We start from the raw sequence: 13,585 nt of genomic DNA on the forward strand, positions 1-13,585 counted from the left end.
GTGTACCCCTGAGCCACAGGAGGTGAGGACAGAAAAGTGAGGACGCCAATTGTGATTGGGCGGAATGTGATGATGTATGATGATGTATAAGAGCGCCCCTCACTTCACACAAGTGTGATTTTTGAGGGGCACTAGCCCCTCCTATTCCCAGCTTTGACTGTTTGTGTGAACACAAACACAATGATTTGATTGGCTGATCACCCCATAGTGATGATTTGATTGGCTGAGCAAAGTACATATTGAGGATAAAAAGTCATGAGGGCAGAAAAGTGATTGGCCGGAATGACATTTGTGATGATTTGATTGGCTGAGCACGGAATGTGATGTATGATGATGTATGATGACAAGAGCGCCCCTCACTTCACACAAGTGTGATTTTTGAGGGCCTCCTATGTCCAGCTTTTGGTGTATGTGCTAACACAAATGTTGTCCTACACCAACAATAAATGCCATTGACAATGAATGGACAATTTTGAGTGTTCGTGTAAACGCAAACATTGCGAAACACAAACATTGATGACGAAGGTGAGGACGCAAATGCTGATTGGCCGGAACAAGATGATGTATGATGATGTACGATGATAAGATCGCCCCTCACTTCACACAGGTGTGATTTGTTTTACATGTACACAGTAAACGGGTCGGTAACTGGTCTACCGGTATTTGGATACCATTGTACACTCTCAGAGTTAGGTAACTGGTCTATTTGGATACCATTTATTATACACTCTCAGAGTTAGGTAACTGGTCTATTTGGATACCATTGTACACTCTCAGAGTTAGGTAACTGGTCTATTTGGATACCATTATACACTCTCAAAGTTAGGTAACTGGTCTATTTGGATACCATTGTACACTCTCAGAGTTAGGTAACTGGTCTATTTGGATACCATTGTACACTCTCAGAGTTAGGCGCGGGTCTTGCAATCGAAAGGTCACCTGTTTGACCGTCAGCTCGCCTGGTCTGCATGTCGAAGTGTGCTTGAGCAAGACACTTAACCGGAATAGCTCACCCTGTGCGCTAATATTTCCCACCTGCTGAGGGAAAGTAAAATATTTCCCCTCTCCTGGGGACCAGAAAATACTCCCTCTCCCCTTAACACTGAGGATTTTACTGTCTTCTAAAGCAGGGGTTCTCAACCCGTGGGTCGCGACCCCTCGGGGGGTCGCCAAATTATTTTAGGGGGTCCCCAAATTATTTTCAAAAAAAAAAAAAATCACGATTTTTCAAAAATAGCAGACCTACAGATCTGCTATTTTTCAATAGCTAAATTATAACAATGCTTAAAACACCAAAACAATCTAAAGAACACATCCTTACAGCCGTACTCAGGGTTCGATTTGTACTAAAAAACAAATGGGAATTATGTGAATCTCGGGATCCACATAGAAATGGCGTGGCTCCAGTGTGGATGTTGGGCTTGGCTCCAATGTGGAGATGGGACTTCATGTGACCAGCCTGTGACATTAGTAATCTATGACGTCAGTGATTTACTGTATGACATATGATTCCAAATTTGGGAAATATTTCAGCACGATCACAGCCACATTAATGAACGAATGACAGACACACACTGAAACACACACACACAGACACACACAGACAGACACACAGACCCTTTCATAGACGGCTAGCCTCCGGCAGAGCTATGACGTGGGTTACATTTCCTTAACCACTTACACACTATATACTTCATGGTACAACAAATAATGAAAATATGTACATAAAGTATCCACAACACGTCACATCACAAATTGTGAATTTAATTAATACATAGAAAATGAGGTCAACCCAGTGGTGTTGCACGTGCTGCTGTCTAGCTGATCACTGCCACTGATACACCGTTTTACAAGGTTACTATGGCTGACCAACAGAATGACATCAAATTTCTAGAAAGCAATGCATCGGTTGGCCGTAGCTTCTCTCCGCATTCTGGGATGAACGTGGACAGAATCTACATGGACTATAACGCCACCACGCCACTGGATCCAGAGGTGATCCAGGCCGTCACTGAAGCCCTGCAGAAAGCGTGGGGAAACCCCAGCAGTAACCATGTCGCAGGAGTCAAGGCCAAAGACATCATCGATCGGTCCCGGGAGAATGTAGCGAGGATGGTCGGGGGGAAAGCGGAAGACATAATCTTCACTTCGGGCGGAACCGAGGCCAATAACCTGGTGTTCCACACCGCCGTGGAGCACTACAGACGAAGCCGCGAGGCTGCGGAACAGACCGGAGGACGGAGACGGCGGCGGCCTCACATCATCATCTCCAACGTGGAACACGACTCGGTCGAGCTGACGGCCCGACACCTGGCGAGAGGCGGCAGGGCGGACGTGACCTGCGTGCCCGTTTCCAAGGCAACAGGCCGGGTGGAGGTGGAGGACGTCGTGGCTGCCGTGCGCCCCTCCACCTGTTTGGTCTCCGTCATGCTGGCCAACAACGAGACGGGGGTCTGCATGCCGGTTCGAGACATCTGCCGGAGGATAAAGGCTCTGAACGGTCGACGTCCGCGTCTCAGAATCCTCCTTCACACAGACGCCGCCCAGGCTCTAGGCAAGATCCAGGTAGACGCCCGCGACCTGGAAGTAGACTACCTTACCATCGCGGGACACAAGTTCTACGCACCACGGGTCGGCGCCCTGTACGTGAGCGGCCCCGGAACCAAAACGCCGGTGTACCCGATGCTGTTCGGAGGAGGGCAAGAGAGGAACTTGAGACCAGGTACCGAAAACACGCCGATGATCGCCGGTTTGGGAAAGGCCGCGGAGCTGGTGACCACCAATCTGTCGTGGTACGAGAGTCAGATGCGAAGCACCAGACTTTACCTGGAAGAGCGGCTGAGGGCTGTTCTGGGGGAGGACAGGGTCCGCTTTAACGGCCATTTCCCCGGCTCCGACACGCTCCCCAACACGTGCAACGTGTCCATCCTGGGCCCGCGATTACACGGCCGGAAGGTACTGTCCCATTGCACGAGGCTGCTGGCCAGCGTCGGCGCCGCCTGCCACTCGCACGGCGACGGAGACACTGGGCCCTCCCATATCCTGCTGAGCTGCGGCGTCCCCCCGGGCGTGGCCGCCAACGCCCTTCGACTGAGCTTGGGACGGGACACCACGCGCGTAGATGTGGACGCAGTGGTGGAAGACCTGAGGGACACGGTTCAGCTGTTGGAACAAACACACTGACTGATGCAAGCTATGGACAGTGCTGTTATAGACCACCTTATACAGTAGAGTCATGTAAACTGCTTTCCATTTATTTATGTTTGGTGAAAGTTAGTGAATTGAGCATGAATGTATGTATGCACTTTCCTGGAGAATGCTGACATTGAAGAATGGACAACCTTGAAATGTATGGCTGGATTGACTGATGGTGATGGATGGACAGACGGATGGCTTGCTTTACTGTGCTGAAAGACCATGTTGCTGGCTTGTTAAAATGTACAGGGCCAGCCGGCGTATGCAGTTGATAATAGCACACACACACACACACACACACACACACACACCACACACCACACACACACACACACACACACACACACACACACACACACACACACACACACACACACATTCTCTCTCTCTCTCAGACCTCTTCCTCCCCCCCCACTCTCTCCAGCACACACTCACTCACTCACTCGTCACTCTAAGTCCCCTTTACGTCCAATCGTTGGATGCGATCACGCGATGCAAAAATCCTCCACAATGTAAATCCATTTGGCGACTGCTGTTCAAAGTTTCTGGTTTGTAGAGTGAGCAGGGGGTGTTAAGCGAGCAGGGGGCGTAGGCTTCTCTGCATCGGCTGTGTGCTGCAGCAATATATCCGACAAGTGGTATTTTAAACTAGATGTAATCAACTCCAGTGGTAGCGACAGTAGATTACTTTTGTCTGTGGAGAACCACCTGGAAGGGCTTTGAAGCTGAACTTGCCATTCAAAAAAGTGTCGTTCTTATCCATTTTGGCTCACGGGGGCTTGTTGATGTGTTGTGGCAAGTCCAGTGCATCGTTTCCTCAAACTACGGAGTGCACCAAGGGTCAAACTTCACCGTGCGTTAATCTTGCGTCAAAAACATTACCGGTGAAAGGAATTTGACTTTGACGCGTTTTTATCGCGTTAACTTTGACAGCCTTACTTTAATCATTTCAAATGAAGATGTCTGCTCTCACACCCTCCTGGCACTAGACAGATGGAACTAGCCCAAGCAGGGTTGAGGCACTTATAGAGTAAATTGGCATCAAACTCTGTCATTTCCTGGCACTAGACAGATGGAACTAGCCCAAGCAAGGTTATAATAAAGTAAATTGGCATGTGGTCAAGAAGAGGAGCAGATATGTTTCCCATCTTAGGTGCTCTTCTATGGTTTCTGCAGGGGAAGGAAGAAGATAATTGCAGGCGATCAAGAAGTTTGATACTATGTTCTACCTGAATGTTCACAAGATTCAGCCTGAACACTTACTGCAGTGACTGTGACAGGCATCTCAAATGACAGGTGAGAATTATCAGCCTGGTCAAATTATTCTTTTTTCAAATTATTTTTTTGGCCATCCTTTTTATTCTCTGCTCACTTGAGTCTCCTACTGAGTCTTCTACTGGCCGATGGTCATGCTGGACCTCCAAAAGGCTTTTGACACAGTGAACCACTCCATACTGGTTTACAAGCTAAAAGCTATTGGTTTTGATAGCACATCAGTGAGCTGGATGCAATCCTACCTGGAGGGGAGAGAACGTGAACGGAACACTGTCCCCCCCCCCTCCCAGTGAGCTGTGGCGTTCCACAAGGAAGCATACTAGGGCCTTTACTGTTCTTAATATATGTAAACGACATGAAATCAGCTTGTGACTGCAACTTGTTCCTGTTCGCAGATGACTCAGCACTGCTGGTCTCGGACAAGAACAAACTGCAGGTTGAAAAGACCCTCAGCTCTGAACTCGGTAGAATCTGCACCTGGCTCGCTGATAACAAACTATCCTTACACCTGGGAAAAACTGAATCCATTCTCTTCGGATCAAATAGTAATCTCAGCAAGGCAGATGGCTTCTTGGTTAGAGTGGGTGACAAGAGGCTAATCTTTCCGGTGATAAAATGGCCACCAACGTAATCAAAAAAGTCAATCAAAGAACAAGATTCCTTTACAGGATCTCCTCACTGGTCAACAAAAACACCTTGAAGACCTTAACAGGAGCCCTCGTACAAGGTTTCTTTGACTATGCATGCACCTCTTGGTAGTACCACAGCACCTCAAATGCCCTTAAAACAAGGCTCCAGACCTCCCAAAACAAACTGGTCAGGCTCATACTTGGCCTCACCCCCGAACCCACCTCACCCCTGCCCACTTTGACAGGCTGGAATGGCTTAGGGTTGACGAAGAGTACAGCATCTTGCATGGTCCACAAGATTCGATACACCACCAAGATACCCATGTACCTGTCTAAATACTTCCTTAATGTTAACGAAGTCCACACCCACAACACCAGAGGGAGTGCAACAAACCATGTACAACCCAGATTCGGCACAAACAAGGGACTAAATTCTTTTCGCTCCTATGCCACCAAAATGTGGAACGCCCTACCAACAGTAGATGTGAATCCCTTGGCTCTCAAAGGGCACCTACGGACGGCTGCAATTCGAAACTGGCCCCCGTACAATCTGAATCCCCCCCCCCTTTTTTCTCCTCACTGTATATGTTTCTTTTCCCTTTTTACCTCCTTTATGATGAATTCCTGTTCTGTTCTTTGACTATATAGTAGTGTCTATCTGTACGTCTCTAAATGTTTTGATGAATTGAACATGGTGGACCCTCTTGTAAACAAGTGTAATGCTTAATTGGGTCGTCCACTCACAGTTAACAGTCTTTGTATTGAGTTTGTGCTTGAAATGTACTGTAATTCTGCAAACTGTTAATAAATATTTCAATCAATCAATCAAAGATGACCCCGTCATATTATTGGCTCAGGATTGCGGCAAAAAAAATCCATGAATTCAAGCCTTCATGGGATGTGTAATTGATAGAAACTAACTCTTTTAACGTACATTCTACATTGTTAAAGAAATTGTTCTAAATTGTGATATTAAAACTCTCATTCTAACATTCTCATTCATTGGCATTCTACTCCACCACTGAGCACGGCCATGCAGTAGGCCTGACATTCAGCACCTTACTAATGCACTCCGTAACAGAGGTCAGCTGACTGTCGTGGGCGATCACATCGGAGCAGTACTAGCTTAAAGGCGGACACATCGGTAACCTGATGGCCCCAGAGTGGCCTTTCAAAGCACTCGGCTCTACATCACTCCAACCGTGGGTGTGTGTGTGTGTGTGTGTGTGTGTGTGTGTGTGTGTGTGTGTGTGTGTGTGTGTGTGTGTGTGTGTGTGCGTGCGTGCGTGCGTGCGTGCGTGCGTGAACACTGTCCCTCTCAATGCGAGTTTTATAGCCAATATCTCAATATGAAAGGCACACATGCAGGCCAGGGGTCAGCACGGAATGGTCAGGCTAATGGCCAAGCCGAGCGTTTGGGTGAATGTCCGTGGTAATCAAACATGTCTCCCGGTCCGGTATAAAGTACCACCTTCATTGCTGCTCGCTCACTGCAAAGAGTGGGTAGAGGAGGTGCCGTCTGGGAACTATAAGGTCGCAGTTTTGCCCTGTGTCTAGCACCCCAACCCACCCAGTCTACATGTCCAAGTTTACCTGAACAAGACAAGGAATATCCCACGGGTCTTTACCTGACCCCCTCCATTTTTTCCATCTTCAAAAAAATCACTTCAGCGACAATATCGGTCTACAAGCTCACAGAGCCTTGCATCGTTGTGAGCTTGTAGGTTGAGTATTTTTGCCTAATGTTCACCCCAGAACAGGGGCACAAGGGTTCACGTAGTTAACCCCTGTGTGCTCATCTGAGACATCTGAGCAGCCATCTGCTGGGTGAAGCAGTAAAAGTAATTTACTGGTCCGCGGGTGACCTTTCCCCTGACAACAGCTCTTTGTCTCTCCACATTTACAGAAGATTTTTTTAGATGCAACCGGCATCTGATGGAGGTTGATAAGTACACATGTACAAGTCCACTTCAGCTCATTAGCTCACACACAACCACCCCGGCAAGTCGGCAACACGTAATGAGCAAGCACAACGATGAGCAGGCAGTCAGTGAGTCAGCCGGGCGGGCAGCGAGCTTGCGCCCCCCACCCCGACTCAGACCTCACGTTGCATTTATGAGCAGATCAGTCAATTCGACGAGCAACCGAAACATTAGCGGTGATAGGGACCAGCGGTCCGGCAACACAAGCCTAATGGCCCGAGCCACGGTAATGCAGCATTAGCGTTTGATTCTATAAGAGAGAGAGGGAGAGAGAGAGAGAGAGAGAGAGAGAGAGAAAGAGGCTTGTTGAAAGCATTGTTATGTGCCAATTACTCCAGGGCCATGCTGGTCAGCTCAGCGTGATTCGAGGTAATTTTAGACCCTGGCGGTGCAATCAGGACGAGTGGTGCATCTGTAGTACTAAGTGGCCTAAGATTAGGCCATCTGCACTCTCCTGACAAATAACTTGTCATGAAACGTAATTCATTCAACTTATGTTCATTTCAAATCAGCCTTCATTTCTTTGTTTATTTTATTCTCTGGAAGGCAAAATTGGGCTGACCATATACAGGTATTATACGGGAGCCGACTGTACATGTGTTAACAGAGTGATGCGTAATTAATACTATAGAAAATACAAAGACACAAACATGAACACAAACGGCGGCGTGTGTGTGCCCTATATACAGTATAAGGGAATTATTTTCCCAACAACAGTCGCAATTAAGCACAAGAGTCACGTTGCAAGCTTGTAGCTCAGATTCTCAGCATACGACTAAGTATAACAGGCTTGAGGAGGGTTCTTCTGTGATGTAAAGGGGAGTGAATTAAGCTCCCCGGTGGTGGGCCTTTGTCCATTTATGTCAAATTACACCCTCTGCTTGAGTCATCTCTCTCTGCCCCCGTCCATCCATCCCACCATCTCATCCCTCTGTATCCGTCCTCTCTCTCTCTCTCTCTCTCTCTCTCTTCTCTCTCTCTCTCTCTCTCTCTCTCTCTCTCTCTCTCTCTCTCTCTCCTCTCTCTCTCTCTCTCTCTCTCTCTCTCTCTCTCTCTCTCTCTCTCTCTCTCTCTCTCTCTCTCTCTCTCTCCTCTCTCTCTCTCTCCTCTCTCTCTCTCTCTCTCTCTCTCTCTCTCTCTCTCTCTCTCTCTCTCTCTCTCTCTCTCTCTCTCTCTCTCTCTCTCTCTCTCTCTCTCTCTCTCTCTCTTCCACCATCCACCCTCTGTCATCTTCCAATCCATCAGTCCTTTTCCATCTGTCCTTTTTTCTCCCATTTCTACCCTTCTACCTACATTCAGTGTCATTTATTTATTTTCCTCCTCCACCTAGACGTCTTGCCTTTGATCTCTCCATTACACCCCCCCCCCATCCCCGCTGAGAGACCCTTATTACAACGTCCAGTGTCTTTGTGGAACACGACACGCCGTACATTTAGGCTGCAGGCGGGCCACTGTGACGCATTTCCCATGCACCTGTCCAAGGCTCACACGCACACAGTACATTGTTAATGTAACTATGGTAGCCATATTTATACCCACTTTTTGCTGTCGGTAGAAACCTCTTATCTCCATACTTTAATGTTTTTTGAGGGGCGCTTTCGGAATTACGTCATGTGGCAGCCAAGTTTGTTTAGAGCACTATAAACAAACAGTGGCAGCCAAGTCTATGGACTTTTAATGTTGGTTTACAGCTCTTTAAATAAACATTACCAGGTGCCCCTCACTTCACACGAGTGTGATTTATTTTCTGTAAATTAAAGCCCCACTTGAGCATGCTACAGCGTTGCACAAAAGCATCAGAAGTTGCAGATCCAAAAGCTCGCAACGCGGCGGGAAGATTGTAGATCTGCTACTTTTGAATCAAAAACTTGGACACTGTATGAGGTTTCCACCAGACAGAGATGATTTATATGAACACAAGAGTAATAGTGGCTCAGGGGCTAGAGCGTCCGCCCGTGAACTTGAAGGTTCCCGGTTCCATCCCTGGCTCCTCCTGGCTGTGTGTTGAAGTAGCGTCTTTGAGCAAGACAGACACTAAGGCCCTCATTTATCAACGCGGCGTACGCCAAAATATGGGGTGCACGCCGGAATTACCGCAATTTTCGGCATTTATCATTTCCGCAAAACCTTGAACTTGAACGTGAGCCAGGACAAAAATCACGTCAGGTCGGGAGCTGTCGTAGGCTTTGTCCTCACCTGTTTTTCTGTCGTAGAAAAGCGGAGCAGCATTGTTTGACCAGCTGATCAGGCTGTCACAGGCATCTAAACATACGTATGTATTCATTCCTAAAATGTTTATATAAAACTGTATAGCTATTAGGTATGTAGGCCTATATGGGCTACATGTAAAAAAGAAAAAAAAAAGAAAAAAGTAAAGGAATACATCAACCATGTGTCTTTGTGTCATATGAAATTAGTAGGAGATTTCCAACTTTACAAGCAATTAAAATCGCACAATTAAAAACAATGTTGCAAGTTAGATGCTTAAGCCATTTGCATGAGCGCATACATGCGAGGATTTGGGCTGTCTGTGCTGGAATATTTCCATGACGGGACGTTGGAGAGTATAGTGCACTAGTGCAGTTCTGCAGCTGCGGAGAGTCCCAACATGGGTAGCCTACTGTAGCCTAATCTACAGCAGGCCGATGTCTTTCTGGAGTTACGGTATGTGCAATCTCCTCCTCGTTTAATAAACCTGACGTCGCTCGAATGCCAAATGTACCGTGCCAGTGCAAGTGGGAACCGCATCGGAGATAGGTAGGCTAACCCAGCCAGCCCACCACCACCAGCACCAGTGCCACATGAGGCTACGGTTTTGGCTGCACATTCATATAATTGACAGTTGACAAGGCAATCTAAATAGACTGTCGAACGTGCATGGTCAGTTGGTCACGGTGTCACGGACGGACAGTGATAGAGACAGACAGACAGGACAGGAGGAGATGCACCTATTTGCAAAACAGCAGCGTGTGTGTGTGCCTATTTGTTATTTAATTCATGGTTCACAGGTTCAGGTTTCCGTTCACTAATTAAATTAAAAAGACTTTAATGATTTAATATACAACTAACAACACACAGTGACAGTTGCTTGCAAATTGCAATATGTGCGTGCGTGGCTACGTGCGTGCGGAGGGGGGGGGGGGGGGTGAGGCGGGCAGCAAGGCAAGCGAGGCGAGAGGAGAAACAGACAGGGTAGGCCTACAGCTTTATTTAATTCATTCATGCAGGTTCTTTATTTATTTAAGAACACACCAGTTGGGCTTGCAAGTTGCGTGTTGCGTGTGCGTCTGTGTGTGTATGAGAGGGGGGAGGGGGGGTGCGGCGGGCAGCAAGGCAAGCGGGGGAAACTTTTTTATTGGCTTTTTCCATCATGTAACCATGGTTTCCATAGTTGTGTGGTTGTATTGCAGTTGTTCATGTCGCAAAAACGAGGGCAAGGCTTGATTTCATAGGGTGTGCCAGATTGATTTCAGCCGTCACATTTATCACTGCTAGGAATGAAATTAAGGAAGGATCAGCTGTTTGCGATCACTTTATAAATGCCGTGGCGACATGAGTACTCCAAAACCAACACTCAAATTTGGGGCAAATTTTACACTCAATTGATAAATGAGGGCCTAAACCTCTAACTGAGCAGGTCGGTGCCTCTCGCATGGTTGCCTGCCTCCGCCATCGGGGTGTGTGTGTGAATGTGAAGTACATTGTGAAGTGCAAGTGAGTGGTCAGATGAGTGGAAAAAGTGCTATATAAAGAAGCCAGTTAGTCAATTTACAGAGGCCGTCTGGCAATCGGAAGGTTGCCGGTTTGACCCTTGGCCTTTGAAGTGTCCCTAAACAAGACACTTGTTACAGGCGCATTTGCAACCACATTGGTCGCAATTTCGAGCCCTAGCTGTTACGTCGTCATTTAGTGCCCTAAACAAACATTAAAGTCCATATGGACTTACATTCTCTAAAAAAAACTACTGTATTACCATGCTTTTACGATTATGCGCTTTTTAACCTATACAGGAAAACAAAGTCTAGGGTTTCATGCTTCTTTAAATGGAAATGCAGATTGCAGCGAGCGGGAGCGCCCTTGGTGTTGCGAGCCCCAAGGACTGAACAATCTCGATCTGTTACAATGTGAACCTGTGGGAGGGCTATTATATATGGGGAATGTATTATAGGCTTTTATTATGTATTTTAATGGATCCGTATCCGTAGAGGGGAGTGGAAGCCTTGAAAAATAGGAGACTAGTGTTCTCTCTGAGAAAAATGCTTTCATGTTCTTTTTTTTGTATTCTGAGAGAAATGGCTGCATGGATTTTAAACCTGGCCCCAGCTATAGTTTGGCTGGATGCTCCTAATGCTCCGACTGTCCATCCAGTGCCACTTTCATGTGCGTTTTTTTCTCTCTCTGGGGCGGCGTGGCATCCATATGTGCTTTCTGAGTGAAATTAGCTCGACGTCGCGACCGACCGGTGTGCCACTGGGACCCCGACCGAGACCCTGCTGATATAGCTGCCAACTGTCTCGCCTCAGTAAGCCACCGCCGAAACAGCAAGCAGCAGGCTTCCTTCCCACAAGATAAAAATGACACAGGCGTGCACGCACGCATGTGCGCACGCACACAGACGAGCAGAAACCTTGCATCTCCCTATTTAAACTTTATTTTTATTTCTTTTTTCGGTAAATTAATAATGGTGCGCAAAATTTAAGAAATTTGCCTATTTGTAAATCGGCTATTTACGGAATTGTTGTGTGTTCCACCCGTGAAGTCATGAGTAAAATAGCTCGAACCAGTGCTGATTATTTCGTTAGGACCCGCTACAGTGGTGTTCGATACGAACTTAACCGGGATGTGGAAACCTCTACTTCAATGCTCTACGAGTTGCTTAGCCATTAGCCAGTTATTCTGTCTCATCTAGAAGACTCGTACCCAAGGTAATACAAGCCATTCAAGGTATATGGGTTGTAAAGCCAGATACCTTGATTCGTATATGTTGACCTGTTGGAGATACCGCGTGCGTTGCCTGGAATCAGGTTTAGAAGCTATGGGAGCCGCCTTTTATGCTGTGCAAGTCTAGTGTTACGATGATGTCACCACAGTGTATATCCATCTTTGGAGTTTCTACATTAATCTGATGTCAGCGCTGGATATCGCTGTTGTCTCCATATATGGGACTATGGGTTATCCCATATATGGAACTCTAAGTGAAAGCCTTCGCAACACTGAATGTTTGCGCCGTGCAAACATTCGGAGTTGACTGATTTGTTTCCGCCTGATGCCATGACGACTCTTTTAGGTTAGACAACAACACACTCCATATTTGGGTGTATAGCTGCAGTGGGAACTCCTTATATGGTTATGGCTGAGGCATGGTGGTGACGACGCAGTGACATGAGTCAGATGTCCCCCCACCTGCCCGCCCGCCGGCCTGTCCTACCTTAAGACAGTTTTAATATAGGATAAAAAGTATTAACAAGAGCTTGTGACCAAATAAATCCATTGGATCTATTGAAACTATGGATGTTAACACTTACAGCGCTAGCATTTATTGAAAAATTAGGATCTAATTCACGCCAGCATTTTTTCCAGTTGAGCTCTTATTTTGAAAAGCCACATTTCCAGTCTACCGGAAGTAGTATTAACCTAGGAAGCTGAACGGAGCCTGGACAGGCCTTGTTTACAATATGAATCCAAACCGGGGCACTGGAGAGCTCCACATCGTTTGCTCTGTGCCGTCAAATAAACGTTGTTTTGACCAAAATGCCATCTGGGACAAGGAATAGGAGATACAGGCGATTGAATTAAGAAACAGATAGAATGGATTATTATGGCGACGACGATCTAAGATGGGCGATTCAGTGCTGTGCTAACAACATAGCTAGCTAACCGGCTAACGTAAGTAGCATTATGGCGCGATCGATCGAATGCACTATAAAAGCGCAATTGCCATTAATCAACGGCAATGGCGGTAAGCGTTGTATCAAAAAATAGTCTTCAATTGACCTACATCTACGGCAATGGCGTGAATTTGTCGAAACGTAACTTAACTAATCGAATTAATTGAAACGTCTCTGCTTTTGCATGCATGTGATGTGACTGACAAGACAGTACACTTTATTTGATTCTATTTCTCATACAAAGATGCCACTGCCTGGCCCTGTATCGCAAATGGTCAAATAGCTATTTGATTAAGGAATATAATATAAGTGTAGATTTTTAGACATTGAGGGAAATTAAGATTCTCCAATTTATTTTTAAACGCCTCTTATCAACTAACCGTTTAATCAATCAATAAGCTTATCAAAACTTATCAATTAACTATTAATGCATTAATCGATAAATCCCATCCCTAATTGGAACACAGCTTCTTAACAGTTTTGGAGCAACAAAATATGAATTGCTTTGTTATTATACTATATCCTCCCTCTCTCCCCCCCCCTCTCTCTGCTATAGGCCCAAATATCCCACCACCCTGTGGGTTGTTAATAGAGGAGCCAAGAGCCTGCAAATATA

At 46.5% G+C, this 13,585-nt stretch overlaps 2 protein-coding genes across 2 annotated transcripts in view; both read left to right on the plus strand.

Moving 5' to 3' along the window:
- Positions 1-13,585, plus strand: part of LOC306940117 (serine/threonine-protein kinase NIM1-like) — an 805,056-nt gene that overhangs the window by 383,735 nt on the left and 407,736 nt on the right. The gene's annotated exons all lie outside the window — the stretch shown is intronic.
- LOC306939479 (selenocysteine lyase-like) lies at positions 1,939-3,183 on the plus strand (the record flags this gene model as incomplete). Its single annotated transcript, XM_079524067.1, has 1 exon — positions 1,939-3,183. One exon carries the CDS (start codon positions 1,939-1,941, stop codon positions 3,181-3,183), a length of 1,245 nt encoding a protein of 414 aa, XP_079380193.1.

Source organism: Electrona antarctica (genome assembly GCF_951216825.1).
Source record: "Electrona antarctica genome assembly, chromosome: 16".
Classification (NCBI taxonomy): domain Eukaryota; kingdom Metazoa; phylum Chordata; class Actinopteri; order Myctophiformes; family Myctophidae; genus Electrona; species Electrona antarctica.